The sequence below is a fragment of the Anticarsia gemmatalis genome, chromosome Z, assembly GCF_050436995.1.
Source record: "Anticarsia gemmatalis isolate Benzon Research Colony breed Stoneville strain chromosome Z, ilAntGemm2 primary, whole genome shotgun sequence".
NCBI lineage: Eukaryota > Metazoa > Arthropoda > Insecta > Lepidoptera > Erebidae > Anticarsia > Anticarsia gemmatalis.
In genome coordinates, this window is record NC_134776.1 from 4,104,623 (window position 1) to 4,126,726 (window position 22,104).

At 36.3% G+C, this 22,104-nt stretch overlaps 1 protein-coding gene across 11 annotated transcripts in view; it reads left to right on the forward strand.

The window, feature by feature from the left end:
• The window catches only part of cyc (basic helix-loop-helix ARNT-like protein cyc), an 81,938-nt gene extending 60,044 nt beyond the window's left edge, over positions 1-21,894 (forward strand). For 3 of the 11 annotated variants that reach the window (XM_076135428.1, XM_076135427.1, XM_076135424.1), the window contains 11 exons: positions 3,004-3,189; positions 4,395-4,508; positions 9,682-9,762; positions 10,943-11,279; positions 11,820-11,937; positions 12,260-12,466; positions 12,682-12,907; positions 13,312-13,515; positions 14,611-14,726; positions 18,740-19,005; positions 19,323-21,894. In XM_076135428.1, the coding sequence (XP_075991543.1) occupies positions 3,004-3,189; positions 4,395-4,508; positions 9,682-9,762; positions 10,943-11,279; positions 11,820-11,937; positions 12,260-12,466; positions 12,682-12,907; positions 13,312-13,515; positions 14,611-14,726; positions 18,740-19,005; positions 19,323-19,637 (2,170 nt within the window). In that variant the 3' untranslated portion in view covers positions 19,638-21,894. Of the gene's footprint in view, positions 1-2,115; positions 2,145-3,003; positions 3,190-4,394; positions 4,509-9,681; positions 9,763-10,942; positions 11,280-11,819; positions 11,938-12,259; positions 12,467-12,681; positions 12,908-13,311; positions 13,516-14,610; positions 14,727-18,739; positions 19,006-19,322 lie in introns of those variants that run through there. The other 8 variants (XM_076135429.1, XM_076135426.1, XM_076135425.1 and 5 more) reach the window with 8 other exon arrangements.
• Positions 21,895-22,104: the final 210 nt, after the last annotated feature.

Genomic DNA, 22,104 nt, shown 5'->3' on the forward strand with positions numbered 1-22,104 from the left:
AATTTATACTGTCTTTGTCGATAAATATTCGATCTGCATGTGCATTTTTTTCTTAAACCACATGAAGAGTACAAGAAACAGTTAAGTTGAAAAGAGACAAAGCTCAAAAATCTAAAATTAAGTGTAACAGTACTGGAACATTACTGACTCCTTTGACTGAAACAAGCACGATGTTAGACAATAAACAAAAGTCCGTAATATATAAACAGAATTCCTACAAAATGAATGCCGCACTACATTGTATTGTATGAATATTAGTTCAGATTTATTCACGTTCTTCTATACTCGTGCCATCAGTCATCTTCCAATCAGGCATGAGATGCAACTACCTAAAGTGCATGCTCCAGATGTATGTTATTGTTAGTACAGTATTCGACCTAATAATGTTCGTTCAAGACGTCAATTGTCTTTATGAACACGCTAATGTATGATACTTTATCGATTGAATTTATTGGTTCGTTATCTTTCCTACGGCTAGTGTTTACATTGTTTCTGATTATAAGTACTGTTTATTGTATGCAGGCGCCAGTTGCAGTTATCTGGGGGCACGGAAGTGCCCCCGCAAGTCGAGCAAAAAAAAGCGGCACGGCCGTAACATCCTTTTCTCGAAGCAATTCGGGCTATTTTTGACCCCCCCATTATTTCTTTGTGGATAAAACAAGAAGCCTGGATTTTCAGCAACTAATCAGTCATTGTATAAACACGGTATATTTAAAATTTCAGTCAATTCGAACCAGTAGTTTAAGAATGACAACTTGTTAAAATTTTGAATTTTGTCACTCACTGATTCACTGACTCACTGACTCACCGATCATCAAAAGTCTAAGGTACTTCTAGCAGACTTAGAAGCTTAAAATTTAGAATACAAATAGGGTTTAGTGTCTTAATCATGGGAAAAATTTAATATTTTCTAATTTCGGTCCAGTTTTCTAAATACACCAACTGCAACAATAACTTTGTAATCCCATATAAATGTATAAGATTACAAGGTTACATTTGCAGTTAATGAATTATTATTACTGTAGAAAATAAAATAAAAATAAATAGGTCTAAATAGGTACCTTCTATATGAGGCATAACGGGAGGGGGTATAGGGTGGGTAAGGGTGTTTAGCCCATGAAACTGAACAACATTCCCATAGGAAAATATGTTGAATTATGAAAAAAAAAACGTCTTTCCATACAAATTGGACTTATGTTCGCTCTACAAAAAGAAGTGAGATGCCATCAAAAACATTTTGTAAAAAACCTCAAGTCTCGCCGTAAAAAGTAGTGAGATCTATATAATACCAAGTCGATTAATCTATTTAGTCTCTACTTAAAGGACCTTTTGTATTAAGTTATTACGTATGTTATTATCATGCCAATTTAAAAAAAAATACCTTTAAAACAAATAGATCGACTTGGTCATCGCAAGAAAACACAAATCGCCATTAACAATTCAGGAGCATTAACTTCTCGTCGTGCTGTGTAGTGTATACATACTAATAATCAAATCATGCGATGGCCAGGTCGGTCTATTTGTTTTAGAGGTATTTTTAAAAAAATTGGCATGATAATAACATACGTAATAACTTAAGACAGAAGGTCCTTTAAGTAGAGACTAAATAGATTAATCGACTTGGTATTATATAGATCTCACTACTTTTTACGGCGAGACTTGAGGTTTTTTACAAAATGTTTTTGATGGCATAAAGTATATTTGGCGATGTGGTTGCAACTATATGCGTACAATCGCTGTAAAACTTACTTAGTAGGTACTGTAGTCTCAAATTTAAAGACATTAATTTTTTTTGGTTGTTTAGAGACTTACATACAGCACAGATTTTCTTTTAGTCTTGTAGTACCTACTGATAATATTTGAGTAAAAGTCCTACATTATGCCGACATAATATGATTATATACCCTAAATTAATTTTGCTTTGTACCTAAAACGATTTGAATGTATTAGTACGATATCGCAACGTCAGCGTAATATAATCGTTCCCTCACCATGTCACGAATTTGCACAGTACATTTATTTGGCTTGGAAACGTAACAGTGTATGTGTTACCGGCGCGCGCGCACCTCTGACGCCGGCGCTCTTTACGGACATCACCTGTGATTTGATCTCCTTCTACTACATCGCACAATGTACCAGCTAACGTTAGTCCCATTTTTGCTATTACTACTTACTACATAATGCTAATCATAATTTTTCCCAAACGAATAACTTGTTCCTCTTTAGATTGGCGTAGTAGAGTACCACTCTACGTCACAACGCGTCATAGATTGTGGTTTTCTTCATAAGGCTACGGCTAAGAAACACCATGAAGCAACCATGTAAATTATCTGTTATTTGCTGACCAGAGCACACACAAGCGATATTCTATTATTATAGTTATGTTTAACTATGATGTATGTGTGTGTGTGAGTTGATGAGTGCGCGTGCGCCGCTTCGTCCGCTGCCGTTGCGCTCGCGCAAACCAATGTCAAGGTTGCCGCAGTGCATTCGCGAGCGACTCTCTCACTCGCCGCATGCATTACTAATTAATAATCTAATCAACAACGAACCAATCTTCTCACTGTGACGAATATTATTTTCAATATTTCGCTTGTAGTATCACACGCTGCGGTAATTATTATCTACGTCACAAATCACGATATGACCAAAGTCCATTAAGATTTTCCTGTCTCGTGTGAGCGTCATGCAACTTGTTTACTGCTACGTGTTATTGTTTTTCGTTGTCTACTTATTTTGTGATTAAATAATTTAAAAAATAATCAAGTGAGCTTAGCACCGATAAAAATATTTGAAAGTCGCCAATAATAAGACATATTAACATATAGTACTTACGTAGTATTTATTCAAATCGTAGAAAATGAACATACTGCCTCTCTTATGTCCATCGCAGGATTTAAAAATATTTATATTGCCAATATTGCCCAATATTTACTATGAGACTGCCAACCCAAAAGATGCCAGAAATTCAAATAATGAACGTTATTATTTGTTGTTGCACAGGGCAAGCGCGAGCGCGGCACAGGCGTATGAGCTGACGGCGCTAAGCAGCGGCGGCGTGGGGGGCGCGGGGGTGTCCTGCGCCGACGCAGGCGGAGGGATGATCACACAGGAGCCCCACCAATCTGCGATGCAGAACAACTCGCATTCAAGCCACCACGACCCGCGCAAACGGAAACTCTCTCATTAGTCAGTACACTATACCGTTTACCATTCTAAGATATTTCGAATCCGGATATTATGCCAAGAGTATATATAACACTATTTTATTAAAAAATAGTGATATTTTTACGAAATTAAGAATACGCAAAAACATTTGATTCTGTGGTCTTACATATATTGAAGAATAACTACATTATCATTATTATCCATAATACCTACATCGTTTTTAGTATTTATAAGTTGATTCAGTAGCCAACCAGGTCTTCGAAAAGAGCATGCGTGTTACTAATTAAGTAACAGTGCAGTAGTGCCTGCAAAGGTTTAATAAATTAAGAAATAAGTTTATCTTTAGACCTAAGGTATTTTTCATAGAGTTGTTTGACGGAATGCATTTAAATTCAACGAAAAATGAAACAGGGCTTTCCACGTGTAGAACCTAATAAAAACATATCAAATCGATTATCACAAAATAGGCAGTTAGTATCGCCTTGTTTACAATCGACTTAATTGTATAAACATTAACAATTTATTTGCATTTATGATGCTGATATTGTGACGTCACTTGCCTTCTACAGACGGTAATAGATTAGGAATGGGAATAATACGTCTATAATGCACGTCGGATTTTGATGTTCCTAAGTTTAAATAGTTCCAGTGTGAAATTGAGATTCTGTGATGATAGTCATGGTATCGACAATTAAATATACTTACGCTAAATGGTTGGTAAAGTTTTATGCTAAGAGCGTTGTTTATTCTTGCTGTTAAATAATCTCAACAACGAAGTACTTGATGGATGAAAAATCTATAAAAAAGTACTACATTTCATACACCTACTTACTTAATATTTAAGCACCACGTAGGAGCGTGTGACGACTTTGGACATGTAGTTCGTCATGCACAGGCACAGCAATTTTCCAACTATATCATTATCTTCCATATTTGCTACAAAATACTACATCACACACTGTTGTTCTTCTCGAAATTGATCTATTACTAATTATTGTAGACTATACCTATTCTAGAGAACGCTTTGAAACAGGCATAAAATAAACTTATTTATGTTAATTTACGAGTATTTAGAGCTAGCTTGTAATTTACTAGAGATTTGAACAATTCAGTTATTGGCCACCTCTGGTCGTCTTCTAATATTTACATTGTCACATTAGTTTCTCTCGTTGATTATTGTGTAGAATGTTTTACTAAAAATATTTTTCATTTATTCTCTTCAACAGTGGTGGATCAGATAGCTACGAGATGTCCGGGTGCGAGGCAGCGCTGCCCGCCCCGCCTGTGCCCCCGCTGCAGGCACCTGCCAGCGCCACGCGCAAACGCAAGCCATCGTCTATGTAAGTACCCTTACATATATTTATCAACCAATAAGTCGTCTTAGGCTTATCGCTCATTGTCATCATCAAGAAAAAGGATCCTTCGGCATCCTTAACAAAAAAGCGCGTTCCGTCGAAAGCTATGTCTTGGCTTGCTTCAACGTCCTTAGGAGCGTCGGAGAAGTCATTAAGCAGGCCTTAAGTAGATTTCGTTTAGCATCTTCATTGCATTTAAGGTGGAATGCTTCCCACCAGGAAACGCGTTGATGGGCCTGTTTAAATGGCCTGGACCTTTACAGTGTACTAAAGATTGATGTGTTATTATATAAAGGGCAACTAACGTGTTTTATATACTGAGGGTACGGGATATACGGCCATCATTATTTCTTCCTTGACTCTCTGCTCAGTATACCATTAAGTATAGATACAATCTCGCATACGCATCCAGGGTATGACCTGTGACTCGATCGACATCCTGTAATGAGCGTTCTCGGCCAAGTGGGTCATTACTCGCCGGTATCATAAACAGGAAACATAGAGGAATGCAAGGACCAAAGGGATGGGCTGATTAAAAATATTAATTTACTAGCTTTTAGTTGTGGTTTGATGCTGCGCCAGGCAAGTGCGTAGTCTTCACTGCGATATTCATCATCCTCAAGACTGCGCATAAGTCGGATCAAACAGCAATGTAGCTCTGGATGGCATTATTCTAACAAATGATTGAAATTTAATAATTACACAAACGCCTGCCTCGTTATGTAAAAGATAGTTAGTAGAAATGGCCGAGCTATATCCTATACTTTCCTAGATTGTCATAATGAAGTTATTTGAAGGTTTTTCAAATATAATGCATTTATCAGATCTTATCGACTAAAATAAGCAAGTGCATCCAATTTACTGGTCGGAATATTCCTAGTACTTTCAGCACACCGATTTTTTTTATTATGTAATTTCAGTAAATGGAGCATGTATCTGTAATTTCTAACACCATTTTCAATAATTTTCATAATTCTACGATGTGATAAACAGCGAGCAACAAGAATTTGATTTAGTTTCAATCTATTATGGTCGAGAACTCTACCTTATATGTTATAATTATGCCATATACATTTCTGTTGGACTTAAGAAAATGTTATTCATGTATAAATAACGGAAAATGAACTAGCGACGTCATACAACTTGACATTGACTTTGACATTTATCTATGCACAATGCCCCGGTGCGTTGCACATCGAGGCTTAACAAACTATAAATTACTATTACGTGAGCAATACGCTCATACGTACCGTGGTTCTATTATATAAAACGACGTAAGACGGTCTCAAGAAGTGCTATACATAACCTGACATAGATGTAGTTGATTTTTTTTAAGGACAGTCTTGCCCAGAAATGGGACGGTAATTCCCATTTCTGGGCAAGATTGTCCTCCTAAAGGAAGGAAGGGTAAAGCCTTGAGTCCACCACACTGGTTAAGTGCGGGTTGGGGACTTTGCATGCCATCAAAAATGTATTATTGTTTTAAAATATTGAGCACCATTTTTACATCAACATCTTTTGAAAATTTAATGTAAAAATAGTGAACAAAAATAGGCTAAGATTTTAGCTGCGTTTAATTGAATATTCTTATCACTAAAAATTACACACTACAGTCAAAATTACAGTTTCAAAAATTTTAATGCGTAATCATAATCAAAAGTTAAGGAACTCGATGAACTAACCTGACTTATTATAGGTACATGTTATACATCAGTTCAGTGTGTTCATATGCAGTTGTTATCGCTAATCAGTTGCTTAGGAGCTATGTTTACAAAGTGACGAGTTGACGACTGCACAATATCACACCCGACCATTTCCGACTAGTTGGTCTTATTTCCTTTCAAATATTTGAATTTTTTGCTACTTTCAAGGCGAAAATTAGAGCAATAAAATACTTAGAGGAATACTAGGATTACATAGTATTATGTTTTTAGGGTTCTTTCAGCATTTTTCCCTATTTTATTCCTAAAAAATATTTTGCAATATTCATCTAAATTCACTGACGGTAAACTAAATTGTACAAAATGTTACTTGATAAAATAATATCTATGAAATATTGAATGTTCATTTTCTCAGAACTACATTTATCGGTAGTTGCAACTTATTTTAATTTACTTCGTTTGAGTACCGTTTTCCTTGCCTTCCCGCAATTTGAAGTAGCAATTAATTATGAATGTTGTTCAATAAATCGAGCATGCATCAGTTATTTTGTGCCATGTGTAACGGGTGCACATGGAAGCCAATTAATTACCGCCTGGAGTGATGCTGTTGGATGCCGCGGGTCCACACATCCACAAAGGTCTTACAACTCGTTAAGAACATGCCGTTAATGTAATTGCAGTTGTAGGTTTGTTGCTTCACCATAGCATCGATAGTATGAATCAAAATACGTATGTGGAAATCTAAGTTTGGAAATGCAAGTGTGTGCCAACACTTGGTACTCGTTCTTCAAAACGAAATTTCATTGAAGTTAAAAAAATCATTTACAAATATACTACACGAACCACTTACTTTTGTTGCGCAAGATGAACTATACTTCTGATTTTGTTCTTCTGTCAAATTGTAAGTTACACAACAATGTGAATCGTTTAGTCGTTAAACTAAAACAAGAGACAAATAAAGGGTTAAGTACTACTACACTATTTTACAACTATTTTATATTTTTTATTAAAATGGTAAACGTCCAAGTATCGAAATCACATTACCTAATTTTATAAAATACGGGAATCATCTATGACGATCGAGCCGGTTTCCATGCCTATTTAATATTAATCGCCATTTCCAAAATAGGGCGCTTCACAGTTCAAAGTACTGTTTAATGCATGGGTCCATGTTTAGTGTTGTTTTATTTTGAGTTCACTCTAGAATACAAATACTTACTGATCTTAATATAAAGAAAACTATCCCGCAATCGAAATAAAATCCCTAATTTCTCTATAATTATGATAATAATTATAACGTAGTCATACGGATATTTGCTATTAACTTTCCCATCGACACAAGCAGTCGTGGCTTAAATCTAAGACAATACGTTGAAGATTTCGAGGTATTAATTATTATTATTAATTAAAAAACATCAGTGAACACCTACTTTACGGTGAATGAAAACATTGCAAATAGATCAAAACATTAATGACACAGTTTTTGATGAAATAGGTACCTACCTACAAAGTTCGCCAAGACGTCACATTTTCACATCAGTAATATGTTTACTTATTTACTAAAACATATTAGCACGACGATTAAATATTACTTAATATTCTTAATGAAACACCTCGTTAAATTCCAGACGTAGGTAAGTATAATTTGTATAAACAGCTTAGATTAGCAAATTGTTCGCTAACAGATTTCCACACGCGTTCATTGGAATATAAACCGATTCAAATAATGATCCCTATCGAAGTCAAAATCAGTATACATTTAACAACCCGCTTCGACCGGGAGACCTTACAAATTCGCCAATTGCGGCGACAATGCGCCCAATTAACTAGCTCGATATGCAGGATCGTTGCCTGGTTACTAACAGGCTAAACATACATCTGCGGCCCTTTGATTCCCTTTACCTGCTGATAAAATGCTCTGGCCGCCGACGTTTATTACAGCGCTCACGTACAGTCTATTACGACCAGCTGTGTATGTCTGGCCTCACGGTTGATTTTCACCAGTTCACTAAATATTTTTGTACTTTATCTATTTGTTTACTACACTACAGTTTTTATATATGGTTCTAGACCTCAAGAGAATTTACCATAAACTATCAAGCTTCTGGTAGAAACAAAGAAAATACGTGTTTTCTATGAGTAAAAATGTCCTGTAGAAAAATTACTACACAATGTCCTATCGATTGTGATAGCACCACAACAACCCTTGTTAAAACTTTTACACAACAGAATGAAAACTGTTGGATATTTTTTTTACTGTTAAAGTTTGATTGAACAAATGTCTGTAGTTTGTACAATCATACTTGTAGCAGAATACCTACCTTTATATTTTGGACAAATAAATGATTTTAATCGATTTCGTGTTTGGTAGTTTCAAATTATAGTGTAACTGTTGAGATTTAATCAAAACTTAACCAGTCCCTCAGGAGTTAAAACTCTAATTACATTTTACAATCGATTTAACAGATTACTTAAGATTAGGGGCCTCTTTTAGTAGGTCTTATGATGTGTAGATATTGAACTAACTTACAAATAAATTAACACCGTCAAGTAAGGCTAAGGGTACCCATACTCGTTCAAGTTGTCAACTCAACTGTCAAATCTGCAGCAGGCTTGCCAATGAACGACTGCCATAACATGACTGTATACTTTTCCAACAAACGGTGTGTCCTGTTTGGTCAGCATATTAGTGAGAAGTTTTTAAAAACCATATTGAACAAAGTCGTATACGTTGATAAGTCCAAGATAAATAATTCTGTTTATGCAGTTCGCAGAACTACTTACGTGTAAGCTTCGTGCATATGATCGGATGTACATTTTGTTCAGTACAGATCAAAGAGCTTAAGCTCTCAGTGCTGTGGCTTAAGTAGACGCGACATTTAGACTGGACTTTGACAATTTTGTCAGTGATAAAGTCGTCGCAAAGACTGTTCAAAGGTTTTAAAAACATAATAACTATAGAAGGTTGGTGAACTACGATACTTTGACGTCATCATATTTTTCGGCGGAAGTCCGGTGATGGCGATAGAAAACGGGAATGTAGCGTTAAGTCTTTACGGACTCACAAACATTTCCCCCTTGTAATTAAATATGAGCAGAGATAGACGAATTGTATAATCTTGCATCTCCCACGTAACTGGTCGATGGTTCAAATCCAAGACAACACGCCAATGACTTGTGAAAATTATAGGATTATAGGAAATATTTTATCATATGCTTCAACGGTGAAGGTAAACATCGTGATAAAACCTTGCCTGCCTAAAAAATGTTTAACGTATTTTTTATGAGAATTCAAAGTCTTTTACCTGCATTTGGGCAGCGCAGCGGACTCAAGTCCTAACTTCTCCCTCTCTCAATTTTGGTAGACAGCCTTGCACTGGGACAGTAATAAGCTTAAAAAAGCGAGATATTATCTTAAAGTAACGTGGGAAGTCCCCTTTTCGTAGTTGCATATTGTTCAGCTGTAGTGGTTACACATTATGTTTGTTTTGTTTCAGTGGCACAAGCAGCACCTTCGATGACGATGGCAACGACGATGCCCGATCCTCGCGAACTCTGCCGGACAAGAAGTATGTCATGTGTGTTATTAGATTTTTTTTTGTTCATTTTTTATTATTTTGGACATTTGGTTTTGGTGGCTTTAGGTGTTGGAATTAACTGAACAAAAAAAAATATGGTGAACTTTTACTTGGTTGTTTTGATTGCCTATTATACTCGGCCATTACAAACGTGCGAACTATGTGACGAAATATTCTTATAGGACGTTGTAGGCATTTACAGATCGTCGCATTTTTATGATTCTTTTGATTATGAGGTAGACAACTAATATCCAAGTGAAGGTTCACCATGACTGGGAAGGCTACTAATTCATAAAAAAATAATTAACGATGGGGAAGCGTCGATTTTTAAGTTACTTTTGTTTTTATATTATTAGCGTTATTATTATTTTTATATTTATTAATTATAATTATTTATTAACTTATTAAAACAGTGTATAGGTTTGCTCAATACTTTTGTATTTCAGATAATTTATTTTTTCTTTATGCTTAAAACTAATACTCCTATTGTGCGGTTTGGTTACCTTCTTATAAGTTTAAAACTTTTTTACTAGGCCTGGTTTGTAGATACTTTACTTTAAACAGCTTTTTATATAATTTTGAATAAACGGTGTGGCAAATATCATGTCTCAAACTTGTTTACCAGGTCTCCCCCTAAAGTGGTTAATCGTGAAAAGCTGTAAGTTCTTTACGATTCACTCGCACATACAAATTTTGTTCTATTTCCTCCTATAAATTAAACAATCTGAATATGCAGAACATACTTGACGTATTTAACGATCATGCATGGATTAAACATAATGAAGCACTCCTAATAACATAAAGCACGCACAAAGATGTCATAGCATATATCACATATTGTATGTAATTGTACACATATAATTTAGGTGCTATATTATTTGTCATGACCGCAAACCGGCATTGGCACTATAGGATCTTAGGATAATCTCGCTACTTTTGGTGAAAGTGGTTAGTAATTATGATGCGTAATAAATTCAAGCGCATACTAACAAGTACGATCAGCGATTTCAGAGAATAGTTTCTAAAGATATAAATCTTATTCTCTAGGTCATCAAAATTTAATTATTTGGTCAATTGAACCTTAACAATAGACCAATATTAGCATAAATGCTTTTACATTCTACCTTACTATCATATACCACCACTGTCAAACAGTTTACGTTTAAAATTCGCATTGCAGGCAGAACCACAGCGAGATCGAGAAACGTCGCCGTGACAAGATGAACACTTACATCTCAGAGTTAAGCGCTATGGTACCGATGTGCGGGGCCATGGCCCGCAAGCTGGACAAGCTGACGGTACTCCGCATGGCCGTGCAGCACCTGCGCTCAGTCCGCGGCGCACTGTCAGCCTGCCCGCTCACGGCCCGTCCCCGTCCCGCCTTCTTGTCCGAGAAGGAGCTAAATGCGCTGATCCTTCATGCTGCTCACGACTGTTTCTTACTCGTTGTCGGTTGTGATCGCGGGCGACTGCTGTACGTGTCTGCGTCTGTTAACAAAATGCTGCATTATGATCAGGTTAGTGATGACAATCGTTAGTGTTCATACAGGAGGTTGTCTCCCGACGGGAACCAATTTGAAAGCGATCGACTTAGATTCGAGCTAATTTCAAATCGTATCCTTAGAGTACAGAGGAGCGCATAATGAACTCTGATTTAAAGTGTAACTGTATGGATTGGTTGATTTATATTATTCTTACATTGAACCAGCATTCAAACATACGTCAGTTTGTAATTTAAGACTACGATTTGACATGAGCTCGAATCTATCTCGATCAATTTCAAGTTCGATCCTTTCGTGCATAAGCCACCTGGTAATTTATTTACACGCATTAAATCGAACACCAAATTCAAGTTTTATCTAATAAAGTTTTAACACAAGCTGCTTATTAGAGCCAATAGCCAAACCTGTTTAATAAGGGTTTTGTTGATATTAAATATATGTTTTACATTAACACATATTTTTGTTTCTATAAATATGTTTCAAGGTTGAATGTTGTCCGTTATTAACTTTAAATAGTCGTTAGAACAAGTTTGACGAGATCGTTGTTGTTGACAGTCGGAGTTGCTGGGCCAGAGTTTGTTTGACATTCTTCATCCCAAAGACGTCGCCAAGGTAAAGGAGCAACTGTCCTCGTCCGACCTCAGCCCACGGGAGAGACTTATCGATGCCAAAAGTAAGAATATTTTGTATGAAATAACTTGCCAAAAAAATACTTGACCAAAATGGAGCATTTAACTCCACCTTCGGAGGGCTCGATATCTCGGAATATTCTCGTTAATACTCGACTGAGTAAATCCATTATTTTATTTGCTCAAACATTTCAGTAAGATCGAGCCTGATGTCCGAAACCAACCTATAAATTTAAATTTAATGAAAATATATTCAAAGCTTAAACAGTGTTTAACATTTGTTCGTTGTATGAAATCTACTATTACCGTGTTCAAATGATAAACTAGAGTGGCAATACTACAAAACATTTCTACGTGTGATTCCAGCAATGTTGCCCGTTAAAACAGACGTGGTAGCGGGCGCGTCTCGCCTGTGTCCGGGCGCGCGACGCTCGTTCTTCTGCCGCATCAAGTGTAAGGCCTCGCCCGAAGCCCAGAGCTCGCAGAACATGCCCATCAAGGAGGAGGCCGAGCCCGCTGCCAAAATGCGCAAGAAACAGAACGAAAGGAAATATTGCGTTGTGCAATGTACCGGTAAGTTAACCATTTAAAATCATACGTTCCCCATTATTATTGCATGTTTGAGTAGTTATACAAAACTTAACGAGGAGTCTTTAGGCAAAGGGGATTAGTTAACAAAATACTGAAAATCTCGTCGAGTGTTTCCGAGATGACAGGCAGGCATAACCGATGTTACTTCCATTAATTTCTTTGTTTTTATATTTGCAATCAAACACCTTGTCTTACAGGGTACCTAAAGTCGTGGGCACCGGTGGAGATGTGCGAGGGTGCGAGCAGTTCATCCGAGGTGACGGAGGAGACGGAGGCTTGCAACATGTCGTGCCTGGTGGCCGTGGTGCGTGCACTGCCCGACCTGGCGCCCGAGCCGTACGCCTGCGCCGCGCCACCCACCCGCCGCCTGCAGTACGTCTCCCGCCACGCACCCGACGGGAAGTTCCTCTTTGTTGATCAGAGGTTTGTTACTCATATTATTGCATTATTCAGGTATTTGCAAGTCTCCCAAGATATTGTTATTTGCATTGCACTAGCATACCTACAAAGAAGACAGTAGTTATGTTAGTTTTTACAAGGCGTGATACAAATGATAAGAAAACTCACGCAGAACCAAACTAGGCACAGCAGATCAGAACACTAAGAAGAAAGGGCTGCTGTTCTCATAAAAGCCAAACTAAATGTTTTCAACTTTTGAAACTTATATTTTACTCTTTGTTCTAACATTTACTTACTGTTATCCAGCACACAAACTAGAGCCTTCACTATTATTAATTCATACATAAAATAACAAAATACAGATTTATATCTAAATATACATTTCAAATTCGCAAAAATCTCTTTACAAAAATTTTTATCATTTCCAGGGTGACATTAGCCCTAGGCTTCTTGCCGCAAGAACTTCTAGGCACAAGTCTGTACGAGTACGTGAGCGGGCCGGAGCTAGGCGCCGTGGCTCGCACCCACAAGACAGCTTTACTGCGCCGAGAGCCGCTGCACACGCCTTCCTATTCCTTCCGCAGAAAGGACGGGACTTACGTGCGCATACAAACACACTTCAAACCTTTCAAGTTAGTATACATTATTTAAACTGAGCGAATGATTTTAACTGTATGGCTTGATTTAGTTTTATGTACAACTAGCTTCCGCCCGCGACTTTGCTTGTATGAAAAGATTTCCCGTGTCAAAGAGTATCCTATGTGTTAATCTAGGTTATATACTATCTGTGTATCAACTTTCATTAAAATCCGTCTAGTAGTTTTTTCATGAAAGAGTTACAAACATACATACTCCGTCCATTCTCACAAACTTTCGCATTTATAGTATTAGTTCTATGTCAAATTAAATACAGATACATAGAGGCTTCTAGTTACTACAATTATCTTTAAAATTAACACTACTCACTAATGTGTATTTCTAATATTATTTTATATTATTATTTTGCAATTGCGACTATCTAAAGCTGGCGAAAAAGCTTTGCAATGTATTACTATAATGTAATAGCTGAGTGTTGTATAGCTATGCACGCATGCATAGATAGTATTTGCATGTTGAATAGACTGTTGCTTTGGCTGTAAATGTATGATCCGTTATGTAAATATATTTATAAGTAGATATAATATCAGAATTCATACTCTGAAGAGATTCTATTGTCTAGATATTGTTAAATTATTTGTTTTTTAAAGAGACAAAGAAACCTTCATGCAACTGCTTTGCTGATGGTTTTGATACCGGGTTGGGGGTAAAGTGGTTTTTTTATTTGTTAGACAAGTATAGGTTCTTACCATTCATGATTAGGACGATCCTTTACGAGGACGTGAGCAGAACAGAATTAGTAGAAAAAGAATAAAATCTTGTAGATGATCTTTATTTTACACACAATCGACTGCCAACAAATTTTGCTAATTATTCAGTACACAATAACTATTATCATGAATTTTTATGGAAGTAACCCTGATTCTTGATAGATAATCTCGTTCTGTCTTACACTGATCAAATCGTTGATGTCTTGCAAAAAAGTCAGGTGTGTAGTACTTGTAAAACGCAAGTTTGTGGGAATCGTAGCAAGTGGCATTATTTGGTCACTGCCTACATCTGTGAAAAAATGAGCGTGATTTTATGTATGTAATCGTATTTTTTATGACAATATATATGATATTTTATAGGAACCCATGGACTAAGGACGTGGAGTGCCTGGTCGCGAACAACACCATCATGTCTGAGAGCCACGAGTCCTCTCACTCCGACGCTTCACAGGCTTCATACGACATCTACAAACAGAGTAAGTGTCTTACTATATTTGTTTACTTTTTATACTATCGCGACTTGTACACATATTACAATATGTGGGCGGGTCTTGTCATCTTGTGTAAACTAGCAATTTCGTCAGTATAGAAATATACCTGTTGAACTCGCACGATGCACGCGTATTCGATGTAGTTATAACTGAAGCTTGCTTCACATATATTATCGGTTCGGCAATATTTTTCGAACAACGAAACAGAGTCGAATCAATTACTGCACTTGCTCGGCTTGTGCCAATCGAGTTATCCATTCGGCTCAAGACATCATTCGATTCGAATTGGACCCATATTTTCTATATCATTGGGTTTTGATTATTGCCGATCGGGAAATTTCTTCGGAACTAATCGCCACGATTCGGTTTTTATTTAGGCGCGACGATGTTTAACGGAATTTTTCCCGAACATTCATCTACAAATATTAAAGTTTTCCGAACAGCTCGGCCGGCTCATGTGGAACCGAATACGTGTGTGGCAAACCTGACAGTTCTAAAAGCTTTGAGGTCCTATTGATGTTTGCATCTGTGTGAATGCCAACTGAAACGTTAAATAATGTAAAAATAACTCTGAAATTACAAACGAGACCTGCATACACATTGTAAAATATGTATTAACAAATCCCTTGTAAATATTAGTGTATGATTGGCAAGTATTACTCATAGATTACAAGAGTTTTACTCATAACGATGTTATTTCGTTCCTTATTTATTATCAAAATAAGACATGGTTATGGGTAAAAACATGTAACTGCAGTCATTACTTGTCAATTAAAATAAATACCTGAGCTAAGTTAAATTTTCAAAGCCTAGGTCGAATATGATGAAACCGTGTTGATATTAGTAGTGGAAAATTTGCGAAACGTTGTAAAAATCGATAAAAATATCCCAAGAAATTGATACTCGGCTCATATATTCATTTAACTTATGAAATGTTATGGGAAGCTGGCACTAAGAGACTTGGACTGACGGGTTCAGTATAACATGGCTCTATAGACATTTACAAGAGAGCAATTTATTTACTTAAGTTATGTACCTATCTATCCTGTCAAGAATGTACGAGTCTATCCTGACCCGTTAGTAAAAGTCCACCAGTATATTACAGTGAATATGACACAAGCATTTGATAGAAATACTGTTATAGCTTTAATATTTACTCAACGTTGTCTATTCACAGGTTTTTGGCAAATGCTTGCGTATCATATTTTGTATTCACTTTTGCTTATTAATATTTTGTATAACTGCATCAACTTAGTGCTTATTTTCAAAAAGATAGCCACAGAACAGAGTCCGCCTTGCACCTAACTGTGAGATGTCAGTGTTCACACTTCAAGAACATTTTCAGGCATGCGAGTTGTATCACAATGTTTTCACTCACCATCAAAATGAATAATATTCATTTTAATGTTGAAAATCTCAGAGGTCTGTGCCATGGCTTGTAACATAGAATCCTATTATATAATTTTTACCCAAATAAGTTTTTACAGAAGTTTGTTTATCTACAATTCCTTCGTATATGACATGTGTTGGTCCTAAAATGGTAAGAAATGAACTTATCTTTCTTCTTGTGCCTTACTAACCCATTGGCTCGGGACATTGGCTTCAAGCCCACGTCATGCTTGAGATATTCCATGTATTATACACGTACATGCATGTCGCAGGATGATGCCCGGGTCGGCTACGTTCCATCAGTCAATCCTCAGCCCCTAAGAGAACATATTCTAATACTAACATCTTGCTCTTTCCTATAATTACATACCAAATGATTTCCATTTAGTACAAGTTCACATTTTTACTGTACAGTACTTAATTATCTTTTATTTTTCGATTTTGTTTTTGTTCCTATTGTTGTGTTGTCGAGTCAATAAATAATTAATAACAAAAACGCAATTTTGAAGACATTTAATTACATATGACAAAATATTTTTAATTATTTTATTTCTAAATTGAGTTCCGTGTACATTTTAATTTTTTATGTTTATTGACAAAGTGTACGACCTGAGGGAGGCGTGCAGTCTTTGTGTCAAACACACTTCTACGTATGCGAGTGACATGATCATGGAGAACACACTTCCGCCGCAATATACAAGCGGAATAACCTTTGGGAAAGCACACTCGTCGCAGTATACAAGTGACATGAGTATCGGACGAGCGAGCTCGTCGCAATGTACAGACGACTTGAGCACTGGGCGAGCTCATGCTTCCCAGTATACAGATGACATGAGCATTGGGAGTGCGCATGCCTCGCAATATACAAATGACATGAGCGTTGGACGAGCACTATCGTCGCAATGTTCTAGTGACATGAGCACTGGACAAGCACATTCGTCGAACGCAGCTAACTTCGCAGGACGCTCGATAAGTTTGTACAATGAGAGCGGCGACATACACGGCAACCTTTATGACGTTTTGCCCAAACTCGGTAATAAAAACAGACGTATTGCAACTAGGGATATCCAACTAACGCGATGTATTACAGGATTCTTTATCCTTTCACTGACTTGTACATCTGTAGGAAACTTAATGCCTTGTTTCAGAATAATCTCATGATATAAGTTCGATCTCTTATAATATTGCAAGTTTGTTCTTCAAGCGTCTTTACAAGGTTGATGTTGTTGGAGACCACTCATCTGCATGTAAATAACTCGTGTGCCCAGCTTCATCATCGCCAAGACTGGGGAGAGCACTGCTCAGTTTTTTATCGTTTCAAAGTTGGCCATCATCTAATTTGCAATTGGGTTTGCAAGGTTGCAATATATGAGTTTTGTATCGGGGTCTGGTTGCATCATCGGGGGCTGGTATGTGGTCGTTCTAGGACGCTAGAGGACTGACTGACAAGTTACTATCGACGACTACTAACACCAAACTAGGAACCGAAGTCCCTTTTATGTTTTATTTTGTTTTGATAACTTAAGCATCCGTAATAAGGTCTTTATTAAATTGTTGTTATTTTTTTGAACATTGATCTGAGTGCTACGAGGAGCCTTAACGTATTTGTGATTTACTGAAGCACAGATGTTAGTTTACTGTTTATTACAATTGCTGATAAGTAATTGAAATCAAACAACAAGGCGACTTTAGTTTTTTCAAACTCGAATAATCTCCAAAAATACGTAAAGTCTGCCAAACTGCACTTGCTTCTACCCACTAGTGTAGAAAACAATAAGAATTATATGCATCTACACCATTCTGACCAATGTTTAAAAAGTAGTGCGCAGTTATAAAGACCTTTCAGGTAAAAAAAAATATCGAGGCTTATTTAGATTCTATACGAACCGGCAAAAAACAAGGCGGTAGTTTTATATCTAGAAAATAGTAATAATATTATTATGTTGAAGTAGAACGATAATTTTGAAGTAGTCTTAGTACTAGTAGAAGTAGAATTGAGTTTAATAATAACTATAGCCATGGTCGAAAAAAGGTTGAACATTACCAGGGTGAAGTTATTTGTATTTTCCATCAAATTCCTTGTTTTTTTCTGCTGGTCTATAGTCTTTTTATGTAGTTAATGGAATGATTGAACTGTTCGAACGAATGATGACTCAGAATTTTCTCAAATCAAAATAAACTTTGACTCTAGTTAGGTAGTTGGCCAGAGTAACATATTGGGCTTTATTCTCGTAGTATTTATATTTACAAAAGGATCATTTATGTAAAAACAAAAATAACTTATTTTTATACCTTTGTATCTTACGTAAGTGTTCCATTTATAACTACTTAATTTCGAGTAAAGGTCTTATAGGACACTCTGGTAGTCATTATGCATTCAATTAGCCCTAACTATGATCCCTAACATTGAAACTTGGTGATCTTTCGTAAGCCGGATATTTAAAAGCCTTTTAGCGTACAGGCAAACAAGTTGCTATAAAATATGGATAATTTAAAATGAAAGCTAGGATATTGAGTGTTTGTCGGTTTTTGTCAGTATATGGCTTACAGAAGGTTAAAAAGTAAATGTAACTAAGATTTGGAGGGTGACGATGTAATCTTATAACCAGCCAACGCAGTCGACGAGCTCTGTCGGCAGTGCGTTTGTGAGCTGTGCCCGGAGGTCGCGACCGCGTGTACGTGCGGCGGCGACGGCGCTCAACTGCCTAGTGGCGTTTCAGAGGCGGACGTGGAGATGCAGCGTCTCATCGAGTCGCAAGTTGAATCACACAAGATTGGAAGCGCTATAGCAGAAGAAGCCCTTAGACGATCCTCATCGGAGTTCTCCCCGGAACTGCCCGCCGAATTACTTCAGGACGCTGTGTTTAACCAGCAGGTGAGATCAATGTATCACTTAGCACCGATCACGTAACCCCTCATATCACGATAATTCTTCCTTTTAACATTTGACGCCTTTTGATCAAAATAATGAATCCATACATTCATGTAACCTTTTTATCAAGAAGTTTCATTACTACAGCTCCAATTATTCAATGATTGAATAGAATATTTGTAGTGAGAAGAATTAATATTAACCCACCTTTAAATAGGGTGATCTGTGGGAATAATATCGCTGTTTCTCCATATTTATAATCCGTGCATTTGTGTTACTACCTTGTTTTTGCTATTTATTGTTAATGTTCCGCAACACAGTGGCCAATAAAAGCAAACGTCCTGTACGAGCAGGCGTCCCTGGTGGACAACATCTTGGGTGTGGACGTGGGGTACAGCCAGGTGCGGAACAACGTGCCGCTGAGTGCAGCCGGCGCCGAGGGCTCCCCGCCGCCCACCAGCTCTGCTGGCACCATGCCCAGCGGCACCCCGCCACCAGCCTCTCCGCCCCTGCCGCCCCTCGGTCTCGACGGCAACGGCGAGGCAGCCATGGCTGTCATCATGAGCCTCCTCGAAGCCGACGCCGGCCTCGGAGGCCCCGTCAACTTCTCCGGACTACCCTGGCCGCTGCCTTGAATAGCTCGCCATCATTGTCGCTAATGAATGGCTTTCTTCATCTGTATTTGTTTTTAATGTGCTCATCATGAAATATCTTACCAAATATTATACCATTGTGTAAGTAGGTATTGTAAGTAACTAACTATAATACAAGTACCTAATGGTTGACTACATTCGGCAACTTTAAATTATTTTCATCAACGCTCTACGCGCATGAAGTAGGTGCCATTGTAATGTAAAGACTATCAAGGATCAAGTGACCTTATTTTTATAAATCATTCGTCGCGGCGTATCTAACAGTCGTTTTACTCGCGAATGGTTAGGTCTAATTACATTCACTTGTAACGACATGTCGTGACATTTTGTAGTCATGACGTGCTACCGTTATTGAGCTATTCTAATATTTAACTTGAATCAAATCTTACCTTTTTTATTGTGTGATTTTAATTTTAACTTTTTATTCAACTTTTCCAGATAATGAAGTAAGACATGATTGTCGTTTACTTCTTCATAATAAATGTTGTAATGTTGAAATTCAGTAGACTAACAATGAAATACCAATTTTGCACAGACTGACTGTGGGTAATTTCACAGGAAGCTGATACAATAAATAGTTTCTTATACAATAAATATCTATTAAATGTGGTTTTTGGACTTGGGATTCCCTGTTTTTATTTTACATTTCGTTATCAAAATTCATTAATTAAAAATTGAAACAAAAAAACAATAATAAGAGTAATTCGTAAGATCATGTTAATTGTTTCTTTTTTATTATTTCAGTCATTTAGCTTATAGTACCTAGTACATTTATTTTAAGATACAATGTGTAAATGTTTTAAATTATAAAATAATTTGATTACTATGTGTTAGTTCATACGGGGACTAATGTTACGATGTTGTTTTAAAGTTACTAAGATAAAAATTATTTGTAAGTTTTTTAATTGATATTTAATAAATAGCAGGCAATCGCGAGTAAGACTTGCACACTGAGGGTTCCGTACTATTACACAACTGCACCTAAAAGTGATAGTATATTATTATTACATCTGTGCATTTCTCTTTATGAATTCGACGTCATAAGTGTTGTTTTCTTCTGCTAATATTAGTTTGAAAATAAGATCTAAAAGTAAAACTTATTTGATCATAAATAATATCAATTACTTCCAAAAAACTAATAATGTAGGACGATTATTATTATTATATGTTTTTTTATATTAAAGTTTAAAATATGTTAAAGTTATAATTAGGCTTAAGACGTATTTTTTAACGCAGGTTTGGTATAGGTAATTTTATTTTTTTAATTGCTAAGTATACCTAATGGTTACCGAATTCAGAACTTTAAAAGCATAAACACTTATTTTTAAGGCTCAATATATTACGTATCTCAATTGACAACTAATGAACGTGAAAATTGATGGTCACTATTCAGTACAATGCTGCTTCGACGTAACGTGTTAATCACTTTAATGTAACAAAGAAAGCAATGTACAGCGTAGTAGCTTTCAAATAGTTGTCAACTGAGATACATAATAGCCCCCTGATTATACACTGAGGTACGGAGCCCTGAAATATTGTAAAATAAATATATATATTTGTAAAGATGCATTTTTGTCATACAAATATAATCAGTTGGTTAATATTTTCATTGTTGTTTATCTATTGATAATTTCACTATATTTTTTTACCTAGTTAGTCTGAAAACAAGTTTAAAATGCATTGGATTTAATTAAATCAAGTTTTTTAGGAAGATCCAGCCCCTACTTATTAAACCCATTTAAAATGTGGTGCTTTTTTGTTGATGGTCAAAATAGTTTCAGCGTGATATTATCCTTGCGTATAGTCAGTTTTGCGTTCCTGTGTTTTTATTGAAAGAATCCTGTCCCTTACTCCACTCATAGCTGAGTAGGTATAGTTAATAAATAACTCATAAACAGATTTCTACTGTTTAAACTGTTTTCTGAAAGTAGAGTCAAGTAAAAGATGATCATTTTGAGGCTGACTGTGCCTTTAGCACATGAAGACCAAGACACAATCATATCATTACATTCAACTTTAAATTAATATAATAAAATATCTCTAAAGATTTCCGTCAACCAACATTACAATACCATCCAAGGTAGATATTTAAAACATTGTCGTCATAATTCAATTATAATTTTATTTGTACCTAATTTGAGGCATTAAATGCGTGTTAAGCCATGTTGTCGAGTTGTATTACGTTATAATTATTGATTATTATAGTTATTATTTTTTAATAAAAATAAAGAGTTTTAGATTTCGTGTTCCATTCATTCTATGCTGTGCGTTTTATTTATTTTAATTTTATTATTGTGCCCTTAAAGCGATTGTTTTACCCCGATTTCTGAGGTACATATAGCGGTAGTTTATCTATTCAATAGCGTTTAAACTCATAATAATATAAAACGCTATTGATAAATAACTGCCGCTAAATGTACTCAGACACCGGGCATTATACAGGTAAAGT